At 49.0% G+C, this 24,876-nt stretch overlaps 7 protein-coding genes; 2 read left to right on the top strand and 5 right to left on the bottom strand.

Moving 5' to 3' along the window:
* Nucleotides 1-862: 862 nt before the first annotated feature.
* FFUJ_07285 (related to regulatory protein wetA) lies at nucleotides 863-2,728 on the top strand (the record flags this gene model as incomplete). Its single annotated transcript, XM_023577520.1, has 1 exon — nucleotides 863-2,728. The coding sequence occupies one exon, from the start codon at nucleotides 863-865 to the stop codon at nucleotides 2,726-2,728; it is 1,866 nt and encodes a 621-aa protein (XP_023430578.1).
* A 1,712-nt stretch (nucleotides 2,729-4,440) lies between these two features.
* On the bottom strand, nucleotides 4,441-6,749 carry FFUJ_07284 (uncharacterized protein; the record flags this gene model as incomplete). XM_023577519.1 has 2 exons in its annotated part: nucleotides 4,441-4,474; nucleotides 4,528-6,749. 2 exons carry the CDS (start codon nucleotides 6,747-6,749, stop codon nucleotides 4,441-4,443), a joined length of 2,256 nt encoding a protein of 751 aa, XP_023430577.1.
* Nucleotides 6,750-10,120: 3,371 nt separating this feature from the next.
* FFUJ_07283 (uncharacterized protein) lies at nucleotides 10,121-12,724 on the bottom strand (the record flags this gene model as incomplete). The annotated part of the gene is made up of 1 exon (XM_023577518.1): nucleotides 10,121-12,724. One exon carries the CDS (start codon nucleotides 12,722-12,724, stop codon nucleotides 10,121-10,123), a length of 2,604 nt encoding a protein of 867 aa, XP_023430576.1.
* A 2,356-nt stretch (nucleotides 12,725-15,080) lies between these two features.
* Nucleotides 15,081-16,415, bottom strand: FFUJ_07282 (related to BSC1 Transcript encoded by this ORF shows a high level of stop codon bypass; the record flags this gene model as incomplete). Its single annotated transcript, XM_023577516.1, has 1 exon — nucleotides 15,081-16,415. One exon carries the CDS (start codon nucleotides 16,413-16,415, stop codon nucleotides 15,081-15,083), a length of 1,335 nt encoding a protein of 444 aa, XP_023430575.1.
* Nucleotides 16,416-18,418: 2,003 nt separating this feature from the next.
* On the top strand, nucleotides 18,419-19,294 carry FFUJ_07281 (uncharacterized protein; the record flags this gene model as incomplete). XM_023577515.1 has 3 exons in its annotated part: nucleotides 18,419-18,684; nucleotides 18,737-18,886; nucleotides 18,940-19,294. 3 exons carry the CDS (start codon nucleotides 18,419-18,421, stop codon nucleotides 19,292-19,294), a joined length of 771 nt encoding a protein of 256 aa, XP_023430574.1.
* A 1,426-nt stretch (nucleotides 19,295-20,720) lies between these two features.
* Nucleotides 20,721-22,289, bottom strand: FFUJ_07280 (related to COP9 signalosome complex subunit 3; the record flags this gene model as incomplete). XM_023577514.1 has 3 exons in its annotated part: nucleotides 20,721-21,818; nucleotides 21,871-22,080; nucleotides 22,125-22,289. 3 exons carry the CDS (start codon nucleotides 22,287-22,289, stop codon nucleotides 20,721-20,723), a joined length of 1,473 nt encoding a protein of 490 aa, XP_023430573.1.
* Nucleotides 22,290-23,334: 1,045 nt separating this feature from the next.
* Nucleotides 23,335-24,515, bottom strand: FFUJ_07279 (uncharacterized protein; the record flags this gene model as incomplete). XM_023577513.1 has 3 exons in its annotated part: nucleotides 23,335-23,865; nucleotides 23,947-23,979; nucleotides 24,030-24,515. The coding sequence occupies 3 exons, from the start codon at nucleotides 24,513-24,515 to the stop codon at nucleotides 23,335-23,337; spliced, it is 1,050 nt and encodes a 349-aa protein (XP_023430572.1).
* Between the last annotated feature and the right edge of the window lie 361 nt (nucleotides 24,516-24,876).

The following is a 24,876-nucleotide window of genomic DNA, read 5'->3' as shown; positions in this document are numbered from 1 at the left end:
ACCACTTGCCGTCTCAGGAGAGCCGTATCAGTCATGACTCTTCACTCACGCTCAATCATCGACCCATGGCGAACGTAATTGGTTTCCTCAAAATTGATTTCAATTATATAAACAAACATATCACTCGTTCGATTAATTAACATTTGCAACACGGAAGAGATCGTCCTCTTTAAATTCCCATTTGGAACAGACAAAGGGGGGTCAATCATCTGTCAATGACACGAGAATCTTTCTCAATGGAATGCTCCCTCATAGCCCCGTGCATTCCTCCCACTGTCGCACTCAAATCGCCCTCATCCAAGTAGCAACCCGACCCAACGGTCTCGTTGCTGCGCCAGAGTGAATTCGTAGTCCTCTCTTTCTTACTCTCATGACCCTGATTCTGATCCTGTTCATCAATATCTTGCTACTATTCTCAGCGCAGACCAACCTTGATTTTGTCCCTGTGTCTTGCCCGTTTCTCTGGTACCCGTTGCTAGCTTGTCCGTTGCTCCATTGACTTGACTTCGGCCATCTCCACGCCTTGCCAGGCCTCGTTCGCTTACCGGCCGAGTCCCTTGTTGCTCGTCTTGAACTTTGTTTTGCTGCCTCTGACTGGCCCAGACCTCTCGCCTCTCTTCTCACTATCGCTCAAAGACTCCTCAGGCTCCGGGTCTGGCTCCTTCTTTTCATTCCCTCCGTTGCCATTCTTTTGGCTCTCACCTCATTCATGCCATCAATCTTCACTTCCACTTCGACATCTTCGTCGTCTTCCGTAACTCTCTCAGCCAGCCCTAGGTGACTCGCTTGGCTGACCACGCCTCCATTGCATCCTCGCCCATCAGCTTCAACTACTATTGCAGAACAACAGTCTAGTATCCCAATGGCCTCTTGGACCTTGCCCTATCGGGTTGAAGCTGTCGACCGCGACCCAGGCTTCTACTGGCAGGATATCGACAATGGACCCAACGATGGATCAAACGACTTCTTCGGTCAGTTTCTCAACTTTGATGGCGAAATCCCATCTTCTATGGCCGATCCACACGGTCACAACCCATCAATGCCGGCCCTAGCCAATGGACTTATCCTCGACCATCCCGCCGAGTCCACTGCATCTGCCTCATCAGGCGTTTCAACAACTGAAGATGAGTTCGATTTCTTCTCCTGCAGTTCCCAGGTCGACGCGACAATCCCCTCTCAGCCAGCCTCATCCGCTGTCGCAAGTGCATCGCATGAGGTCGATCCTCGAAGCCTCGCACTTGCGAGTGCTGTTGGACTGACGGACGAAAAGCCTCCCCTGGTACCTCGAGTTTCCATGTCGGACCCAGAACTGCCCCGAGTTGATGGCATTTCACTACACTCTTCACCTGGAAAGCGGGTGCCTATTTCACAACCATCATCGCCAACCCCACCCAACACAATGGCCAGGAAACCCAACAAATTCGTCGAGGCACTCTCATCCACGATTCGTAAAGCCAGTAAACTTCGCAAACCGAAGAAGCTCGTTGCCATAGACCGCCCAGGCTCTCCTACCATGGACAATCCTCCCCGGGCCTTGCGACTGCAGCATCACGAATATAGCAACGGTAATGACGCATTCCCCCCATCGCCGACATGCAGGCCGGATAGCACCAACTTTGTTCATGGGCTTTGTGACGATCCCTTTAGTGAAATTCCTCAGCCGCCTCCAAACAACTCTCTCCGCTTTTTCAGCGCCAACGGAATCCACACACCAGCAGAATCCCCAGGAGTCAAGACTGAACCTGGCCTTTATCATCCCGACATGGCAGGACAGGTTCCTCAGTCAGCTTGGCAGCACCAGCAACACCCGCACTCACACCCTCATCCACATCAGCATCCCCATCCACATCCCCATCCCCATCCCCATCCTCATCCTCATCCTCATCCTCATCCTCATCCTCATCCTCATCCACAGGCCCATGTTCATCCTAACCCACACCAGCAACCTGTTACTGTTGTGGGCGCTGCACCTGAGACATGGCCCGGGCAAGAGTACATGGCTCAAAATCCTCATCAAAGCGGGTGGTGGGATCTAAATCTTTTAAACCAGAATGGCGAGTATGCTGTAGCCGATCCGCAACAGCAGAAAAACGCCAGCCTCAACCTTGCCATGCATGCCCAGCATGCGGAGTTGCCGTACGAGTACCAGATCCACGATCCCAATTCGGCTGGCCTCATGATCCATATGCCACAACCGCGAAACGCCTCGGCTCCTAGTCACGACCTTTCGTTAAACACCCAGACCTACCTCCCTCCACCGCCTATCCCTCCAACATCAGAACGCCATCGTCCGCCACGAGCCCCGTCTTCTGGAGCACGACACTTGTCTTGCTCTCCAATCCGTAAGACACGCCAGCCGTCCATTCCACCCACGCCCGCCACAGCACACTCGCGCCATAGCTCGAATGGGTCCGTCGCATCAGCTCGCAGCGCCTCAGGTCGAGGTATAGTACCGGGGACTCCCACGGCAATGCGCAAGCAACGACGGTCCCGAGATGCAAGCGGCAGCAGTGGAGGTGGCAGCGAGATCGGGTTCGTCAATTTTACTCCCAGCGACGGCGGTCTCCTAATGACAGGTGTCGCGCCGAGCGGCAGTTCTAAGACCAAAGCGCGAAGAGAGCGTGAGGCGATGGAACGGAGGCGACGATTAAGTGAGGCGGCCATGAAAGCGGTGCAAGCAGCAGGTGGCGATGTCGACAAGCTGATGGAACAAGGCTTTGCATTTTAACCCCTCAAATGCAATCCAAATCGGGGCTATTGAATTTTGGTTCCTGGTTCCTGCATGAGGCCACGTATGTGGCTGTCGGGACTTGCCGCAGCGTTTCTCAAATGCGACCTCGCATTTTATGCTATCAATAAACATCTGATGATGCAGAGTTGAAAGAAGAGGTGAGGGGAAGAATATGAAATGGCATGGGAGGACTAAGGAATCAAGTGGCAGGTGTTGGTGTTGGCGGTGAGACAATCCCAATTTGCATCGGAGCTAAAGGAAGGGTGGGCGTTGAAAGTGAACATGGAAAGGGGGTAGTATGGAGGGACCTGGAGCTTTACCTCCACGAGGCTAACAAACATTTATCACGACAACAAACGACATCTATCGCCAACTGCGACAGGCACTGACCTTTTCATTATCATAACTCTCAACGACGGTGTTTCTCAATAATCTTCTATCTCTCTTTTTTCTACCCTCTTAACTTTATCTCAAGCCTTTGCGCACTTCTTTTTGTCTGACTTGAATCGAACACGAGAGATTCTCACTCAGTCTCATCAGTCAATCAACTATATCTAGGTATCTATCTACCTTGGTCATCCCTTTGGCAATTCCTGTCAACAAGTCTTGTGGCTTTCAACGCCTACTAGTCCAGAGACATTCATGGTCTCACAAAATTCCATTTCTTTGAATTTGATCTTTTTTGCCTCGCTTGTTTGCTTGCTTACCTTATATACCATTCGTCATGTACCAATAGTCATACCACAGGACTTAGAGTAGTCTTGTTCTGCCTCTTCCTCACTATATCTTAAAGCCTCTCGTTTAAACGCAAAGCCTTGCTGTTCCGCTCAGATATGAAATAATCACTGTATTTGTACGGATGGTTGGGGAGGCTGGGTATTTGGTGTTTCCCTCTTCAACGTCCGAGGTGTTTCATGGAAGTGTGGATGAGTATTTAAGGCTTTCAATCCCTATGATGGCTGGTTTTGCATCGTCCATACTGAGCACTGAGCTTAGATACATTGGATACAGACAGTCCCCATGGATAATTACTTCCAAGCCAGCCACGGAAGTTCCAGCCACTAGGAAGGCCTTTTTCAATAGATAAATAAAGTAACGCACTTTTCATGGATTGTATTTGCACTTGAACCTCAAGCTGACTTAATGGGCCATTAGAGGCTACTATGTTTCCCCTGGACAACAATCTGGTTATTGAAATTTTTGTTTTTTGTTTTGGGTATGAGTAATGGGAAGTCAGGCTCCCCACTGCCACAGCTTCTAAGCTGTGGCGTACTACCTCGGATATCGAACGTGAACTGGTGCCTGAGCCATCCCAATCCAGTGAAAAAGTGCATTCCTCATCCCTTCCCGATACTGTTTATATATACAAAGCAAATACTCGTAAGAGCACTAGGGTTTCGATAATCGCCAACGCCAGGTCTCAACGCAGACGCCATCGTCATGCTTTCGACAAACCATCCAAAAAGAAATTTGAGTAGGACGAAACAAACAAGGAAAAAGAAAACACGGTCTTGGCGTGGTCAATATCGATTAATGGCTCAAGTCGGGAGCTAACTCTCATCATCCATAGCAGAAAATTCGATGTGCTAAGGCTATTGGGCCGGCTCGCTTTTGACACAAAGTCATCAAATCCGAAGCCTTCGCTGATGATATAGGCCTCGGGTGTAAGCTTGTCATGAGATAAATGGATAGATCCTCGATTACATCGACTAGTGCTCGTATCCAGCACCACGCTGCCAAGGGCTAAAGAGGGGTCAGCATGTGCATCACTCTACTCGTCAATCGTGAAAGCTTACCTCGCATTGTTCTGTGACCTGTAACCGCCTGGGCTACTGTCACCTGCCGACCGTTGTTGAGAGAGATTGGATGTCGACTGTTGGTATGGGTTTGGTGACGCATTGCGGAAAGGGCTTGCCGGTCGCTGTCCGTCCGCAGGGAAAAGGGGCATGGCGGGGTTCACAGGAGACCGGGGAGGAACATCGCCCCGTTGAAATGATGTTTGAGACTGGTTGTTCATCTCCGCCCGCCTTCTCAAACTCTCCGACGACACCGAGTCCTCCTCATCGAGATCGAGGTGCTTGTTGCTATAACCAGCCTTGTCACCTCGGGCAGTAGCGGCAAGAGCATCAAGCTCGGTTGTGGCATTGACCTGGGTTTGAGACTTCATGAACGAGGCACGATCATCGGCCATGAACTGGTATCGTGCATCAGGATTCTTGCGGAAGAAGACCAACGCCGTTGAAACGATAAGCATGAGAAGAAGAATAAGTGCGAACGCAGCATTCAAAACGAACAACACGACACCAACGACACCAACGACAATCTTAGGCAGCCCAAACACATTAGAAAAGATGAGAAGAAAGATGGCGTTAATGAAGTTGATAGCAGCAATCGCGATGTTGAACGAGTTGGTGGGTTTGTCCATCCAGGGTCGAAGAACCGAAGCAGCAATCAAGAAACCGACCTCAATGATAATAAACCCAACTGCCTGTGCTACATCGTTCTTCTGAGCCAATGCAACAAACATGGCCTTGACCACAGTGTAGACAAGGACGGGAACAATGAAGTAGTAAGCAGAAGCTCGGAATTGAACGTAGAGGAAACCCCACTTGTTGAGGGCCTGGGGATCCGAGAAGAGGATGTAGGCTGGGTTGCGGTGCATGGCAACAGAACGGCGAGCGATGCGAATGACCTTGCTGGCGCCCCAAGCGAGTGTGAAGGTCATTCCCAAGAGGAAGAAGACAGCGAGAACGACCTCAGCGGGCGAATCCTGTTGAGTGAATTCCCACAAGCAAAGGATGACCATCTGCGGGAAGCCAATGAGTGTCAGACGGAAGAGAATGCCCTTAAGGACAGTCATCCAACCGTTTCGAAATTCCAGAAACTTGTCTGGGGCCATCCACTTCTGACGAACACAAAGTTCGCACACGCCCTTGAAAGCAGCAATAGCCAGACATGTGATAACCACGAAGATGCAGAAGAAAGTGAGGCCGGTCATGAACAGGTTGGTGGTTTCAATCCTAGACTTGAAAGCAACTCGCTGAATACCGTACACGATATAAGTGCCGTCCTCGGTTTGGATGTTGGCGCGCTTGGCGAGTGCCCCAGCAGCATGACCGATGGGCTCCGTGATACTTCGAGGCATCATGGCGGCACTACGCTTGAAAAGATCGATACTAGTAGAAGCAGCCTGCAAACTTCGCTTCTGAACCTCAACCGACACTTGACGAACATTGTACAGAATAGACTCGGGTGTGCCGCCGGTTGCTCGTTGATACCACGTAAAAATGTCCTGCATGAAGCCAACGCGGATGATTCCCATTGACCACTGGAAATCCTGAGTCCAAGAGGAAACGATTGGGGGTAGTCCGACGCTGGTGAGACCAAGAATGGCCTGTGCCTGGAAATAGCCAAACAAGGAAAGCGAGTTAGAGGCGACATGAGCAGCAGTGTTGGCGTGACCGACCCCGGAAACAACGGCAGAAGAAATCAGACCGAGGCCAGCAATGATGGCAGTAGCCCACTTGACACCTTTGAGATCAACTGTTTTTCCGTTGGAAAAATCAGCCTCGACGCAAGCGACGCTCTCGCCAGTGCTGGACATGTTGACATAAACACGGACGGTAGCGTCGAGATCGGGGACACTGTAGGCGATTCCGGGTACTTGTTTGAGATTTTCTTTGCCGACTGGCAAGTTGAACTTGAATGGAATTTTTCCGGAAACCATGGGACAGAGACCAGCAAGATTGATTGTACAAGGGTCTACGGTCTGTTGAAGGAACTGGTAGCCGTATGCCGAGAGTCGAATGTCGAAGATAACCTTGCCCTGGATTGATGAGGTTGCCACAGCCTTAACAAAGGCGGAGCCGTTGTTCGGTGTCAGGGCGACGTTGAAGAGCGTAGCCTTGAAACCATTGTCCTTCTGGCAACTGTTGAGCGAGTTGGAGTAAAGAATCTTCTCTCCAGAGACGGGTGAGGCCAGGGCAGCCACTGAGGCGAGAACCGCCAGTGGTTTCATGATACAAGACCACATCGTAACCACGTATCCCAGTGATGATCGGATTCGTTGTCGATCGAGTCGTTTCGTTCGGTCGATAGTTGGTTGTCGTCGTTACAAGTCCAGGGTTGTTGTTGACAGTGCACTTCCAATCCTTCCAATAGTCCAAGATTACTAGTATGAGTCAAAATAAAGCCCACGGCAGAGGTTGTCGACAAAGTATCGGCAATGGCGACGGATTATGGCTTTCCAAAGACGTGGATTTCTTCCAGATTGACTTTGAGTGGACAAATAGCGAGAGTGAGGCCGCGGCAATTGGCGTAGAATTAGGAACGGAGTAAGGCGATAATAAAGAAAGAAGTAAAGTTAATTAGCGAAAGGCCGAGGCGAGAAATCGTCTCCGCGACGAGGCGTGGCTGAAAGAGACAGCGTTTGGTCGTCTCGTCGTCGTCGATTTGGGTTGGTTTTTCCCGTTGTCGTGGATGATGAATGAAATGGATTTGTTGTGTGGGGGAAGACGAGAGGGAAAAGGAAGACCAGCGGCAACAACCAAGGGGATGAGTGAGGTGGAAGGGAGAGAGGGAGGGATCGGGAACCTGGGTACCTGTAATGGCAGCGGCAACAGGAAAGCAGGTACGACCTTGCCTGGTCGGTGCTCGTAATAGCGGCAAGTACCTTTACCCAGCGAGTAAATTGATACGTACATAGGTTCCCAGTACGTACGCGGTGCAGTCGAAGGGGGCCAGGGGGCGGGTGGCCCTTCACGAGTGCGGTGGAGCGGGGCCTGGAGGGACAGGTTTGGTTTAGCTTGGTCTTGGGTCCTGCGTGTGATGTGTGATAGGGGAGTCGTTTTGGACTTGGACAGAGACACGGCCTTGTCTCTGAAGAACCAGTTCATCTGATGAGGGTTTCCTTTACTTTGCTGGCAGCAATGGTGAAAGTGGTTTGGCAGTACTCAGCCGTTGCAAGGGCGAAGCCAAAGGCCAGAAATAATAGGCTTTGTCGTATTCACATCCGTTGCGTCGTATTCAACCATCACACGCGGTGTATCAATGCTAGCACGTCTCAGGCGCATGCCCCCTAGGTCAAGAATCTGGAGGCTGTGCAGGTACTTGGAATGTAGGCCAAGCACTGGGCCAAGTGAAAGTCAATACCACGGGTGCATGCGTGGGTATGGGGTGACGATCTCGTATCGACTCTAACAGTATATACTTTGTGGGTACGCACTTTGTTCCCCATCAGCAACAAGGCCTTACCCCTGGAAGACGAAGTCCCAATTTGTCTGTTCACTCCGTGTATAAAGCGACATGCTATACGTATCGAGGACGGATGTTTCGGGCTGGCTAAAATGTCGATTGAATGAAATGTGAGTGACGACCCATTGTTGCCGTAGATCTTGATGGCGCCGTCACTACTCCGTACAAACGCAATCAATAGATGTTGGCAATCAAGAGGCTGGCAGGGCTGGGTAGCTGGGTAGTTGCTATAGTAGAGGCGGCATCACGCTGCATAAGATAAACAAGGTCAGCAGGCGTTCCTTGGTCTTTCGATGCATGATCCACGGTTTGGGCATTGAAAAACATCAGCGTTTCCGGTTTTTGTGCCATAGCCATGCAGTAGTGCAGCTAATCTTTGTGTCAACGACTTCTAGAGGTCGCGCGTGGTTGGTCTTTAGCAGGCTTGTCAACAAAGCCGTCAAAAGCCAAGACCTGGGCGATTTCCCATGCCTTCAGAGCAATACGAACAATAAACGTTGTAACAATAAAGCAGGGCAAAATTGTCATGATACGGATGTCACCTCCGGTAACCATGAGCTATCTCGCATTGTTACAGGATGGGTTTAATTAACAGAGGCTTGCACAGCCTCAGGGCCTCCTTGGAGGCAGCCTCTGTAACTTTGCCGATGCCCGAAGGGGTGTGGCCCTTGCTCCAAAGCCTTGCGTATGTATCCTAACTTCGTTCCCTTCAGGTGTGCCAATTCAGGTGTCAGGCTTTTCAACCCGCACCGATTTCAGTAAAGCACGCACAGTGACAGTAATTGCGAGCGAATTGTGATAGTCATGTGTGAAGAGGCTGTGTACTCAAGTGCAGTCGCGTCCTGTCTTGGTTGTTCTTGGGCTAAGATCATGTTTTTCTCGAAAACAGTACTTTCGGCATCTCCGTCTGTCTGCACTGCAGAGAAAATCTTGCATGAATGTAAGGCACTCACTATTAGGCACGGTTGGGGGAATGGGGTCAATATCTGTACTGAGACAGTGAAATTTTGCCCCTACCAGAGTCATATCCCCATCTGCTTCTGAACTCGTCTGAAGAAATGTCAAAATCAAGCTCAGTTTTTGAGTTATCGATAGACTTCGATGAAACCAATCTCAATGATGATGCCAAGACTCGCGTTCTTCTGTCACCTGCAAATCGTCCAGGCTTCACATTGAGTAAGCTCATTGGTATATGAGATTGGCGGGCACCATGATCCTTAAGGGAACACCACGCAAATGGAGGGCGACACTCCTGGCAACTGTCTACTAGCTTGGGTCAGCCCCCTATGGTTGGAGAATATCTGACCAGAATTATCAGATGAATCTCAAACTCGACAACCATGCCAATGACCACAATTGGGTTAAGATGGTCAACGTCCATCGTTCCCACACCATCGTAGTCAGTTTCATTTTAACAGTGGAAATTCTGCTCATCAAACCCAGAGTCGTCTACTCTCTTTCCCCATTGGATATATCACATTCCAGATCTCCAACCACTCACAGGCCCGATGTTCAGGGGTACGCATTCCAAAGGGCCAATAGTATTTGATGATGTGCCACTATAATGAACGCTGTACGGATGCAGAAAGATTGAGATTAAAGAGAAGGAGATCCATTACGCGTGAAAAGGCCAGCATAATCCACTGGGAATGTCACAGGTCTTGTTACTGGACGGCGACACATTTCTCAAACATAAGTGTCAAAAACTACTAATATGGAGCATGGACGCGTCAACTCGAAACCTTCTGACACGAAGATAGTAAGTATGATCGACGCCTATCCATTCAAAATTTATGCCCAGCGCGTGTTAGACCAAAGAGCATTACACTAAGCGAGGATATGAATCGTCCACCATTCCGGTTCATCTTCATCCGAGTCTCATTACATGTTTCGCTGGTCGCATTCCTAACAAAAGCTGTGCCTTTATCTTGACGTCCCTGTTTCAAGAGATCCTCAAACTCCAGCGGCATGGGCCTCAAAGAAGAAATGGATAAAACGGAACCATAGAATTCATTGCCAATGCCCAATATCTAATTTGCCAAAATCCAGCCTTGAACCGTCCAAATGTTGTGTACACCTGTTCAACTATGGCCATACACAGATCTGGCTCCATAATCATAACATATATTGCGCATTCTACAGCACATCCCACTGTGCATTCCATGGATTGTTCATCGTCGTGTAGTCGACACCATGTTTGTAAGAACTAGTCAGTTCCTCCTGGTCCACTCCGCAGTGTGTCTGCCCATCTCTTCCAGTAAACCATCCTAGTCCATACGTCCTACCGTCATCAAGCTTCTTCGCCATCTCTGCGTTATTTAGCTTCGAGGTTCCCACAAAATTGTACAGCATCTTGCTTTGGTGGATAAAAGCCAGAATTGACGCGATAGTATTGGGCTGACGCGGCAGGAAAGGATGGCGTCGGCGGAAGAACACCATGTTTGAGACAACAAACATGTAGATCAATATGAATAATGTGGCGCCGAGGGTGATATAGAATGAGCGTATCGTCTCCTGTCCAGAGTTGAGTAATTCACTGTTCTCCTTATCATCCTTCCACTTCCCTTTGTTCATTCCATATCCTGTGATAAAGCCTTGCCCATCCACTGTTGCAAGGCTGGTTACAAGGATTGTCAGGAATTCAGCCATGACACTACCGAACCCAACAAGAAACACCAGAAAGTGGCCGTTCAAGAGCGCTCGCAGCGGCATATAAGCAAACGGCAGTGCGGTGTAATCAAGGGTGAGAACTTTTGAGTGCGCATGTCGCTTTGAAAGGATATAGTAAGGCTCCATCATACGAACGGATGTCTCCATCGCGCCCCAGCATAGCTTGAGGATTACAGCCAACGCTGTGACGACCCAGGCAGCCTTGTCTGTGATGATCTGGGCGGGAGTGAAGAGAAACGTTGGGATTAATGCTACAAAGAGGATCAAGCCAATGATGAAAGGGATACATCCCATTGGACGCAGCATCAGGGGATGCGGGTGCTCCGAGAGATGGGTGCCGTCATCCTGTTCACTGTCCGTTTCCACCTTTGTGCTTGTGCCCTCGTAAGGTGCAAGAGAAGAATTTCTCAGCATGTATCGACGACGCTTCAACTTTTGGTGAATGTCTTTATGCTTGGCTGTGTCCATATCTTTAAAGTCCATCAAGACATGGCTCACTACAGCCATGCTGGCAAGACCAGCAATGCCTCTGACATCAGAGAGGAGGCCTGATCGTCGAGTTTGTAAAACATATAGTAAACCGCACCCCATGGCTGCACACAACACCAAAGTAACCGTCAAAAGTCGCGACCAGACCGAGGCCACAAAGATCTCCTTCATGTCACCGGGTTCTTCCATACGCTCCTTGCGGCTCGGTGTGAGTATGATCGACGCAGCTGCACAGGTTGGTACGAGGGAAACGGCAAGTGTTGAGGCGAAAGAAGACAAAGCCACCGCATAGTGGCCAAGCTTGATTGCTCGAAAGGGTCGCCAGAAGCTGTAGCTTGTGACATAGTCGGCATTGATTGACTTGGAAGCCAGAGCACCCTGCTGTCTGGATAGCTGGTAGAAAGCCTCCAGGCGGCGGACTTCGAAGTCTGTAAACTGCCAGAACACGCCAAAGGTAACCGCAACTACTGTCGGTAAAAATTTGATTGCAAAATAGACAAATGTGTCTATATCTTTAGGTGACCGGAATTTCACTATGGGTTTTTCGTGAAATCGTTGGAAAAGGTACTCCTGCGCAATAGCCAACCCGACCGATATTACAATCAGTAATGTGAGGTAGGGCCATCGCATTGTTGGAGGTTTCCAATTCGGTTGAGGATAGAATATTTCCGTCTTGCCCTCCTTAGTCGGGAACGTTGATCGGCGGAAATCATTAGACGCAACCGTGCTGAGTCCCTCGATGCTGCTCAGGTCGGCGCCTGGTCCCTCCTCTAATATCACCTCAATGACTTCTCCTTTCCGATTAGCTTCGTCCTGTCCTCTTTGTCGGATCGTCTCGAATCGACCAAGATGCTCAGACGGCTTACGGCGCGAAAAGGACCGCGACAGACTCCTCTGAACAGATGGGGTCGACGACAGAAGTTCGGCATCACGCATCTTGACGTCCGCATGAAACCCTTGGCCCAAACCTCCAGTCAACATCCCGCTAGCCTCTTGCGCCTGAAGCTTCTTCACGAAAACCTCATCGTGGGAGGTCATTGGCCCTAGCGCGGCGCTCAAGTCGAAGCCAGGAGACACGTCATCCTCATCCTCCTTTATGGGATCATAACGGCCAGAGTGGCCCATGGGCGCTGCACCACCAAGCAATGACAGATCGTATGCTTCGTCTTCAGTGTTTTCCTCTGGAATGGTTCGTCCGAGAGATGAGCCGTATGCACGCTTAGCTCTAGATGGAAACCTTGAAGGAGGAGGCCCAGCTGCAGGCACAGGCGCATACGATCCCCCAGCTCCATTGTAGCCAAATGATGCGGACCATCCAGACCCAGCAACGTACGAATGTCCGTCATATTCTTGTTGGGGGGGACTCGAGTTTCCTGCATAGGAGTCGAGAGACACCATAGATTCGCGGCCGTGGAGCTGAGGGTACGAATTGTCCTCGGAATATACTGTCATGGCAGAGACGCGATGGCTCAGATGTGGTTGGCTTGCTGCGGGCCTTTGTGATGCGGTTACAGAGCCAGTAGGATGATATGGCTGGTAAGTTTGAAAGGGCTCTTCAGCCCGGTCATCTTGGTATGCCATATTGCGCAGCTCTTTTCATTATTGGGTATTGTTTGCGACTTTAGACAATGGCTCTAAACCTGGGATAGCAGTTCCAGCAGTACGCTATGGTATGGAATATGGATCGATCGCTCGCGGTATGGTGGGCGGGGCACGACGCGCAAAAAGAGGGGCGGTTGATTAGAGAACGAAGGAATTGACGATAGGCACTGATAGTTTGTCGGTTATCGAGGGGGAACGAGAGATAGATAAACGAGAACTGCACAAGGCAGAAGGGATGAGAAGAGAGGATATGATATGGAATGGACAAGCCTCCCCCTTGCTGAGCAACTTCAGCCGCTCAGCCATGAACGGTAATGAACGTCCTATTGACTTAGGTTCCATTAGTACCTAATCCATGGTTACCTACCAACCTTAGATGGGTCAAACTAGCACTGGCTAGGGACGCCTTAGGCTTCCCCGTCCAACCTTTGAGGGGCATGGTTGGGATCGGGCGGATCATTAACCTCTATAAGGCTGGGGCTGGACCTGTTTTCTGGGTCTTCCCCCCACGAAAGAACCATGCGAGATCTCATATTCTGTCCAAGTGCCGTAATAACCCTCTTCGACCTCTGTCTCATGTGCTGTAACACAACGAGATAATTAGGCAGTGCTACTTCTCGAGTCGCTTATTGACCCTCACTCAAGCGCTTGAGAAGTGCCTATCTTTTATGAGCCATTGGAGGCAAAAGTAATCCTTCGTACCCAGGGGCTTTTCCTTTCTTCGATCTAACCTTGGATGCATGGCTGCACTCTTTCTCTTGGATTCGATTCGATCCAAACCCCTGCAGTAATCATGTATCCAATAGATACTTACCATGGGCGGCCTCCGCCCTTGGCTCTCCCAAACAATCTTACTGACTTTCTCGCTCAAATACGGATACTGTATCCAAGACATCGAGGTGTCATTCAACTTCAGCTTCAAGCCTCAGAGGCGCAACTAGGTTGAGTCTAGCTAAACAGCCTTGTCATCAGCTACCGGAGATTTCCACAATACCTGTGTTCTTCTTGGCAAAGCTGAGAGGGGCCCTTTCTCTCCCCTCTTGAGCACTGAGGGCATCGGGGAGAAATTGCACAGCTGAGTTGCTTTGTCGCCGATGCTGTAATGCAACCCTATGCAATGAATCTTTTTGTGAATCCTCCCTCTCTCCCGCTGTTGTGGTACCTGTCTTGCTCACGGCATGTTACCTCTGTCGCATTCGTTAATGCACAAGCCAGGCTTGGCTTTTGGGTCCCTTCCCCTCCTGCCCTCGTAGTGAGTTGACCGATGCAAGCCACAAGAAGTGCATGCATGACCAGTTGTCTTGAATGGTGGGCTGTCGGCGGCTGTCTGCAGACCCTTGATTTATCGACGACGCTTGTCTAGCTATGGTATAAATAGAACAGATCTGACCAATCATTGCATATTCCATGTAGGTCCTGTACTGCCAGTCTTTGCGCAATGGTATCTGTAACGAGCTTTAGCGTGGACACCTCTTCTACCTTGTTTTAAGACTCTCAACCTGAGCAACAGCAGAACACTCTTCACTCCGCAGCATTCTTTCCTTGTTTTGGGGCAGTTCTGACATATCGCTCAGGATCATCGATTTATCAACTAATAACTGTACAACGAGTGCTCTTCTTCTTCCTCCTCTTCTTCTTTTTATTTTTTAGCTGGACAACCCAAAAACGTGTTTCGCGGAAATCAAGATATCCACTATGTTGGGTATATGCACACACATACCCTATATGCTCATTCTGTTTGGTATCAAAACAGTTACACGCACAAAGTAAACACTGTCATATACACGCGAGGTTTGCCGTGAACAGACTCGCATGTGAGTATCAAGCATGATCTTGTGCACCCATTACAATACGCTGCACCGGTGCGAGACCCATTGTCTGCCTGTCGATGTGCATTTTGAGCACATTTGAACGTAAAATTGAACCCAGTATCCTAATGCCACACCGGATTTACACGGCATCTCACCAGAAGAGCAGATAATTTATCCCTGAAAGATGAGACTATGCTTCAAGGAAATTGTATCTGGAAAAAAGAGAGGGCCGATCTAAGCTGACGAAGATATTCATGCTGGCGTATACCGTTTCCAAAGTTTAACAGGGCGAGCTACGCGGTAAATCAACTTGATCTAAAACAAGAATTTCTGTTCAGAAAATGAGAACTTGATTCACACCTGAGAGCCCCATCCTCAATTACAAGTTTGTGGTGAGGACTGAACCTGCCTATATGTCCTTGATCCCAAAACCTCCAGTCTATGCAAAACAAAAAATCAATACGCTTCTATCGCTATGCGAACAGAACCAGTAATAAATGTGGTCATATATCCCATGCGCACATCTAGAACATGAGGTACGCTGACATCAATGCAGCCAGCAAAGCTGTCATAGACGCAGCTTGATATGTATGTGGAGCTAGGCTCGCGGTACCGCAACAACTGTCACGGTTGTATGTCACGTTATTCATCTGCGCAGCAACCTCAAAGACAGAGCCAGGGAAGCCACCGTAATTGTAATAGTCCACGTTGAGAATATTGGGAGCCCGGCCCCAGTCAGAGCGGCAGTTGTTGGCCGCAACACCCAGGCTGCCATAGCCCGTGACGTTATTAGTCTCGTTGAGTAGTGCCACAGCGGGAACCAGAATTTCGGCACCAAAAACGTTGAACTCGGCGTTGAGGTTGTGGTTCATGAGGTATAGGCGGTTCTTCGCTGATTTCTCGCTCAGGTCGGGAGGTCGCTGGACAGTGCAGGGAAAGTCGCGATCCAGGGGATCAAAAGGAGTCTCCCACATCTGTGTAAACTCATCGAGAAGCCAGGGATACTTCTTCTGGTCCGACACGTAGTCGATGAACATGATGACTCGCTTGCCACGAATGATGAGATCTTCCAGAGTGGGCCAGTCTTCAAGGGCCATTGGGAGGTAAGGCGCTTGGTAGACATACTTCAAAATGCCGGTCTCTCTGATGTACGGTACGTAAAGATCGGGATGAGAGTAGTTTCCATTTCCAAGAAGAATAGTGACAACATCGTATGGGTGGTCGTCAACCCACTTTCGTACTCTGGTTAGCCAGTCGGTGATGGGACCCGCGTCAAGAAGATCACAGGTCGAATGGCAAAAGTGTGGCACTGATGAGTTGCTAGGGAACTGGATCTGGGCCTGAAGGAAGCGAATGCCATCATTAAGTTGTGTCTCAACCTCAAGCTCCTGGTTAGAGCCAGAATTACCCGGTCTTACGAAGGGTGAGTTGTGGCAGCCAACCATCGTGATATTGCCGTACTTGCGCTTGCAAAGCTCGACATAATTGTTACAGGGCTGTGTGTTTGTAGGCTTTGCTTTCGTCGTGGTAGTCGAGGTACCATTTGCTGTGGCGGTTCCTGTGCCAGTCTCTGTCAGGTTGCTGGTGATGGTAGTGCTATCTGTGACATCTGTGGGGAAAAGGCCTGTGAGGGTGCTCGTGAGTTGGTCCGATTCGGTGTCGCTGGAGCCCTGCAGTGTGATCTTAGAGGCGTAGGAAGAATATGCGCCTGTGGGAGGACCGGTTTGTCGTGTAATTTTCTGTGTTCGTGTACCTCCAATGAAAGTGAGGTCTGAAGACGCTGATAAATCGACTGTCTGACCTGCTACTTGACTGGAAGTCAAAGCCAGAGCCGCAAGTACTGAGCCCCAGAGCTTCATGACGGAAAACTGATCCTGAAAGAATTTGTGACAGGAGAGAATATCTCTGGTAAGGCGCAGGATAAGTTGGAAGGGCGATAGGAGGGAGCTCGCTAGTCGCAACAAGCTTTACAACTGGAGCTCAAGGTCCACCTATTACAGCCGGGCCCGCGTCGATTTAAGGTGGTATAAGATCAAGGGAGCTTCTGTAGGCAAAGCAGGCCGAAGAAAAAGAAGAAACAAAACCGAGTTGTGCTCTTGATGAGGTAGTAGAACAAGATCCAGCCTAGTGCGATCTGCGACGACTCGCGCAGTCCTGTCCTTGATCCCTGCTCGAGAAACACCAGACCGACCAGTATCAAGAGAGTCCACTTTTGCGAACAACGACAGATCGGCGAGAGGAGGTGGGTATGATACGTATTGTAGGAAGAGAAACCTCAAGCACCAAGTCACTGTAGAGACCAGTGGGAGGATGTGATACGTGCGGCGGTTGGAAAACCTTCTTTTGTGCACTGCCTTGCTTGGCTTTTTAGTCAAGAGTACCTATCCCAATCTTAGACGAGATTACGAATGAGAAGCGATGAAAATGAAGGACCCAAGGAAAAAGGAGAGCGACTGAATGATAGTTGCTTTGTCGCGGCTTGGCAAGAGAGCAGAAATAAAAATAAAAATACCGAACAAACTGGCCAAGGTCAGTAGTAGGTTGGTTGTTAGTGCTTTATTTGATGATGCGGCCTCACCCGCTGTGACATAATGACATGTGTCTATGAATAAACAGTTAGTCCTCACCCTCTTAGCGGTAATAACGGCAGGAATTGACAGTGTCAATTGGCCAATGTTGAGCCGCAAAAATAAACGCACAAGTCATGCAAAGTTTCTGACTGTTTCCGTAGCGCTAAGAGAGTGCTAAATACCCGAAAATCCGAGCGTACTCGTTACCACAGCGCTTGCTGTTCACGAAATTTTGCTGGATGGTGTTGAAACGCGTCATCATATTGGGTCGCAGCTAAGACCCAGCCGGTAACGCGGCACATCACTTCCTTTTCTTCACCTGAGGCTCGGTAGTTTGGGGCTAGAGTAGAAATGGATTGGATTGGATACCAGAAGACAAAAGCGAAAGCCAAGCACCAATAACCTATGATAGTGGCATGGCAAGTCGTAAATCCAAGAACTTCTTCTTAGGCGCCTATTCGAAACGATTCCATTCTGCTTGACTTGCTACTTGATATGCACTATACTTAGGCTTTCACCAACTGTAAGTATCATAATACGCGCGGCTGTCCAGGCTCTTCATTCAGCTTCAATAGACAAATAGAGATCTATTCGCTCAGCTTTCCCAGGTTCTGGTGCCCCCTTACCCACGGACCCCAGGTAGGTGTGTATAAGCCTTCCCTTTGCCGCTGCATTGTCGCTCCCTAGGCTCCCCAGGGGTGCTGTGTTGCAGGGGCATTTCACCAAAAGCACATAAGCTCTCCACTGATGGAGGCCGTCTATCCCTTTTAGGTCAAGGTTTCGGAAGGGCCCACGACCCTTTTGGCGCCTCTTCGATCATGGATTGCATGGATCCATGCCGCCTGGCAAGATCCTTGGAATTGGGATTTTCCCTTCATCATGACGATTGCTCCACCGTCTCTGTGAAAGCTGTCGCTCCTTGCTCGCTCCTCCAAGAACCTTGCAGCTGGCGTTGACCATTTGGCTGGCCCACTTCGCAACGCATTTCTCTACTGCATACTCCGTACAACTTCTTCGTTATCCTGTCGCTACCTTTCTTTTGTTCTCTGGATTACGAAGTCTTTCGTAACCCCATTTGTTTCTTATGTTCTGTTTGTGGACTGTGTTGACATTCAACCGCACACCACTCCGCGATTATCCTTTCCTTTCATCTTTCTTGTTCTGTTCGTTATTTGTTTCATCGCTGGTATCCTGCAGCACATCACGCAATTAGAAGGCATCACCATCAAACGAAAGAGTCTTTGGATAGCTCACTCCGATACCGCAGTGCCTACCTACCTAGGTACCTCACCATGGCGAACGTGCATAGGCGAAACACGGCCTTTGCTGCTAGCACGCTATACTTTCTATCAATACCCTTCTTGATTCTCGTCATAATCGGCAATACCCATATCAATTCGACATTAAACGACATATACTTCTTTAAGCTTGATGTTTCTCAAGTTATACCGATCTCGGTCGATAATTCGAGACTGCTTAATTCTGTTGCTCGGAGTTTAGGTCTGCATGATTTCTACCAGGTTGGACTATGGAACTTTTGCGAAGGGTACAACGACGAGTATGTTTCCAAGTATCGTCTGTAGCATATGATAGCTAACAACACAACTCAGGGGCGTTACCTACTGCTCTAACCCCAAGCAATGGTACTGGTTCAACCCTGTCGAGATTCTTGTGAGCGAACTGCTGGCCGGAGCTCGGATTGCACTCCCTGCTGAGGCCGTCACTGTCCTCAACTTGCTCAAGATAGGCTCTAGAATCATGTATGGATGTTTCATGGCCGGCATATGTATGTATTTGTCCTTATTCCGCTGAGCCTCCTCGTTATTCGCACCCGTTGGTGGAGTCTGGTTATAACGGTTCTTGCTTTCTTCACAGCGGTTCTTATTTCCCTCGCAGCTATCATTGCAACTGTCATAAGTGTTGCTGCTAAGGTCGCACTCACGGCGCAGGATCAACTCAACATCAAGGCAAACATTGGCATCAAGATGTTTGTGTTCATGTGGCTGGCTGCTATCTTCACCGATGTGGCATTCCTGCTACATGCTGCCATGAGTTGCTGTTGTAGACCTAATAGGGATAAGCCACAGAGTCCCCAACCAGAGATGAGGGCAGCGCACCCAAGCCTTCGTCATCGAAGAGGGCATAGGTCATCATCACATTCGTCATAGGAAGTTATGCGGATCTAGCTTCAAATTTGAGGCCCTGCTGATGAAAAAAATTGGTATGGAAAGAATACCTTTGGCCCAGAATTCCAAGATGGTCCAGAAGCTAGACCTCTTTGAAGTTCTAGGACCCAGGCAATGAAATCAAAAGCCTGCGCGATAACCAGGATTTCGCGCCTATTTAGACTGTTTGGCTCATTGCATTACACAGAGCAGGGAATAATTGCCTAAAGCGTGCTCAGTTCAGGTGTTTGTCAACTTGAGCACAAGGGATGCATAGTACATAGGATTTCACGGTATAGACGGGCGAGCGAGGCCAGGGAACAGGCCATTCAAAATGACTGTGTTGGGCTGTTTCCCATGCAGATGACATTCTTCCACGGCGCTAAGGCTTAAATAATAGAATATATACTATGGAGGAAATATAGCGTTGTAACAATCGTTTCTGGACCCATCTGATCCTTTTATCATGTGAAGATTACTTGTTGGTCTCGTTGGAGTGCCTCATAGAACTGTTGACACTACTTTGAGCTCGAGGCGCTCAACTTCTAGTTATCATGATGATTGTATTGCAGCACAAAAGTTGACAAACGAATGGCCATGTTTCCCGCACCTGATTATGAAATGATGATACGACCATTGTAAGAACAGGTCTTTACTTGTTTTGCGTTCTGCTAGCACACTTACTCATCCAAGAAACATCAATGGCTTCACACAAGACCAGAAGAAAGTCTACAGTGACTGTCACACCGTTGGCCAATATTTCAGTCATGATGGCCGTGTCCTTGCCTTACGCAGTCTAAACAGAACTATACGACATGCCCAAAGCTCGAGCTCATCGATATCCTTGAAAGGAGCGTCGATAGCATTGACTTTAGAATACTTGCTTTTGGAGAGATACTCACAACTGTAAGATGAAACTTGTATTTTTCGCAGAGAGGATACTGAGGCGATAGGCAACTATCGGAGAAGCTCTCTCGAGGCACTGCGCACAGAATAAGACTTGAAGACGTCGTAAGAACCAGTGCAAGAAGGGTCAATGAAGGGATCCAGGATACGGAGAGAGAAGCATGAATAATAGTGACAAATGGGAAATTGAGCTCAAGACACGCCCTTCAAAGTTGAAAATTCGAACAAAAGGAGGAAGAGATAATCAGGGGCAGAAGACGGAATCCGGGGGTAGGAAACCCCCATCAACTGGTGTTTAACCACGGCCAGTCATCATTTGATTGACTATCTAATGAATACAAAGTAATACGTCGCGCCTTCATCTACCATAACCCTTGCGAGCAGCATTGTCGCCAACTATCAATGAATATGTCGCGTCCAGTGATAAGACAGTGAACTATGTATGGCTAGTTTCAGAATAATAAGCTCATACTACTGACCATGGGTATGGCCGCGTGAACACGCCTGTTTCTGAGCGATCGACTTAGGCAGTTGGTGTGATGCCTGTCATAAGGTCCTCATCTTCTATTAGAGAATCGAAGCCCACTCCAGGATCTGCGGGGTCTTTATCTGCCCGCTTCTGTTCCCTAACAGCGTGTTTCACGTACTCCTTGCTATTACCCAACCGTTCGTTGGCTGCCTTGTACTGGTTTCCAAGACTTTCAATATTATGGTAACGCTGGGCAATCTGCTGGGCAAACTTTGCCTCTGTCATCGCCTCATTGTCGTCGTGGAAGTGTAGATAGAGTTCACCGCCATTGTTGCCCGGCTGTAGCTCGCCTTTTAACAGACCGGAATCAATCATATCTTGAACTAAGCGTATGGTGGCATCGTCGTCTGCGAGGAATTCGCCTGTCTCGGCACTGAGTGTCGAGAGACGCACTTGAGAAATGGACATCCGTACATATATGTCGCAAAGGTTGATGATTTGCCACTTTGGGTACGCCGCCACTACCTCGGAAATCAACGATGAGGTGCCGTCTTCTTCCCAAGCCTGTTGGTTGGCCTCAATGTCTGCCTTGAGCTGCGCTACATTCGTTGTTGTGAACCAAGTGGTAATACTCTTGTATGGCGTACTTAGTGTGGAGAAGGTATTCTTGGCTATCGTCGCAGTGTATGATGGAATACTAGGCTCTTTCCCATCCTTAAGTAGCCCGACCAGCAACCATCGCTTGTACGCTTCATCCATGACCTTACTGACGCCTTTGTCTTTTGCTGGGTGTGTAATGACGCGCTCGAGAGCCCGGTAGGCTTTGGTCCAGTTTCGTCGTGACATGTAGCATTGCGCCGCAAGGTGATTATACTCCAGGACGGCAGAGCTCTTCACATCCCCAGTCAGACCTGTGTCAACTGAAATGAAGGAAGCGGGATGCAGGCTACTATCACATAAGAGTTTGGCGTCCTTCTGGCCCGCCATAACAGGGTAGAAGGTAAGATCGCAATCGAGAACCTTGAGAGCGGGCTCAATCCAGGATGTTGAATAGGCGATCTTGGCCAGTGTAAGATGGGTAGATGTGAACATGCTTCCTGTGGGATCGAGTCGCAGTATAGCAGCAGCCAAAGCCTCTACAGTAACCCTTGTCTAAGTGCAGGAAAGTTAGCGCCTTGCTATGTCATGGAGGGGTGGCGCGTACCGTAAATAGCGTGCCTGCTGCGACGTATTCAAGAAGCTTTCGGAATTCAGAGCCCACATATCGTATCTGGAGAGGGTTGAAGTTGAGAAGGAATCGGAGGGTCTCGTCCAAGAGTGTGCTTCGTTCGCTACCATGTGTGGGGTTCGATGTTTGTAGTGAGAGAAGGAGGATGGCTTGAAATGTGATAGAGTCGATCGAGGGGTCAATGTTCTGGGAGTGTTAGCTAGAATTAACAAATATACTGTGAGATTTACTTGTAGGATTTGGCTAGCATTGGTACTGATGACTTCCCGTTGGTTCGCCAACAGCGACGTCAAAGCTGCGACATGATCCCGAATAGCAGCATCATACTTCTTGACGGAATGAGCGGCGGCCTGAGTTGGCGTGAAGGCAGCTAGAACGGCCGCAACGGTGTCCATCATCAGCTGGGCCCTGAATACTCAGGCTGATTCTCAGTGTAGTGGCTGGTTATGTGAAGTGTGGAGTTTGAATTGATGAAACTGTTACACTGATCATCTCCCTATCATGCTCGTCAAAAACTCAGAGTTATGACGAACTTTGTATTGTAAGGCCTCGGTTCGTATTGGGGGACGAAGAATCAGATGATATGAAGTTTGTTGTTGCTCTCCAAGCTCACAGGCAGGCAACACTCATGAGCACAGCTCTCGCATTGGAGGGGTGGTGACGTTGTAGGTCCGGGAATTAGCCGACTGAGCTTATCGTTTAGCGGATCTCGATAAGAAACTGCCCCACTACCACCAAAGGTTAACTCTAGACTAGTAAGTGATGGGTTGGGGATAGCTTCATTTATTTGCCTTACAGTCTGTTCTTCACAATTTTGTTTGCCAGGCAAGAATGAACTGACGGAACTTTTACAGGAATGGATTTTGGTCTAGAAGTCGCTTGGTTCTCTACTACATGCTGTTCTAGCCCACTTGCGCAAAACTCCTGTGCTAGACCTGACATCGCACAAGGACTAGTATAGCGTGGCAAGGTACAATTTTGACATAAGCGGGACAATAGATACAAATCTAACTTATGTCTCACCTAAATCCTGCCTGAGACCTGACTCGCATGGCCAGCTCACTAAAGCCTATGTGACCCCATCGGAGTGATTTCTCAAGAAGAATGGTTGGTTAATGACAAAAGAACTCAGATCATTCAGCTATCTACGAAGCAAGCCTCAACGTAGCGTCTCAGAGATCGCCTTTCAAAGATTATACTAAAGATTGGGTTCGTATCTAATATGAAATGATCAAACAGAAAAGAGAGTAATATCTAAGTTGCTGAACAACACATCGATCGAACAGCCTTGGGGACTTCAAAAATTTTCCAGCAGGTACATCAAAACAGAGGATTCATTCCCATTGCTTGTCTTTCTAATACATAGACTTGTCAAAAGCCTAGTCGTTGCATTCCTTTTTCTTTGCTCTCGTATATGTAGCTTGTTTGCCCAACACACAATCACAATCGAATATAACGGCCAGCTGAGACCGAAGAGCGGCGAGGCGAAGATCCGTTCCAGTTCTGGACTGCTGGCGAAGCCATGAACCATTCAGTCTCTGACCCTGTCAGTGAGCGCTTCTCAGGTGCCGGAGCAGCAAGCAGTCCCTCGCAAGTCTGAGAGATGCGATTTTTCTTGCTTGATTTCTGATTTCTCTCCGGGCCAATGGGAGCCAGGACTGTCGCGGTCTGAGGGACATCCTCATTTCCATCACCTCGCCACCCAGACTGAAGGATGGCTTGGTTGTTACTGGCAGGCAGGTCTCGATTGCGGTGCTTCTGAAGCTCTTCCTGGTGATCTCGCCACCACTTGGGGAACCCATGAAACAGGCCCAGAGATTGCTGCGTAGCCTTGTCGAAAGGCATCTCGTGTTTGTATTTGCAGCCCTGCTGAGTAAAGGCGCAGGTGCCGTCGTGGATCCATTTGTCACAATAGATCTTGGTTCTGCGTTGCTGAGTAGGTGATGTTGCAACAATACGATCAATTCTGGTCTATAAAATGACGTTAGTCTTGCTCCAGGAAAAGAGAAAAAGCACAAGGGAGGTAGCGAAATACTCCCAGAGGCAGATTACCTGGAGGATATCAGATGCTGGGCCAGTTGGAGCCTATACACTCAGCATCGTTTTACTGTGTGCGGCGTATTCAATCCACGTACCTTAAATGTGACAGGCTGATTCATCCCAGGAACTCCTTGTGGTGGCTGCATGTGCAAGTCCGGAAGCAGTACCATTCCTTGGGCGCTTGTCTGGGTAGCAGGCAGCTCGATGAGGGTTGGAACCATGTCTGCCGGAATCAGTCTTGTGTACAGCCCGTCAGGTCGCTTTACACAATACGCATAGCCGTTGAGGCAATCAGAGATGCTCACGGGCCCGCCTTCGTTGTTGGAAGGAGAGGGATGAGTTGGAGAACTCATAAGCGAGTGCTTAGTACCGGGGACAGCGCTGTTCATGGGGTTTGCAGATGGTTGAGAACCTCTCCAGTTGCCAGACGTCATGCCTCTTGGAGCAGAAAGCTGGGAGACTTGGGTGTTCTGCTGCCAGCCTCCATAAGACACTTGAACAGGATAACCGTTACCGCCAACCACATGAAAGTGATTGTTGGAGGACGGTTGAGAAAGATCCATAGAACTTGGCCGATTCATAATGTTGAAAGCTGAGATGGTGTTGCGATGAAGTTTAAGCCCAGCGATAAACACGAGATCTTTTGACAATGTATTGAAGAGAAGGGTTGTTTCTGATTTGGTGAGAAGGCGAAGGAGGCTAGTTCTTCACCTAGGGATGATCGAAGTTAGGAGTGGTATTGGTAGAGACAATCTTTTCCTAGACGATTTAATAAGTGTAGCATCCGATGACTATAAGAAGTCTTGGTCCCAGGAGCATCCACAGACGGCCTAACAAACGGCTAGGAACTGGGACACGGGTAACGGAAGACGGGTTATAACTTCGAGACATGCGCTGGCAAACAGCAAACGGAAGACAGCGTCTATGTTTAACAATACTGTG

This window comes from Fusarium fujikuroi, chromosome FFUJ_chr05 (genome assembly GCF_900079805.1).
Source record: "Fusarium fujikuroi IMI 58289 draft genome, chromosome FFUJ_chr05".
Classification (NCBI taxonomy): Eukaryota; Fungi; Ascomycota; class Sordariomycetes; order Hypocreales; family Nectriaceae; genus Fusarium; species Fusarium fujikuroi.
This window is presented reverse-complemented; position numbering and strand designations above follow the sequence as displayed.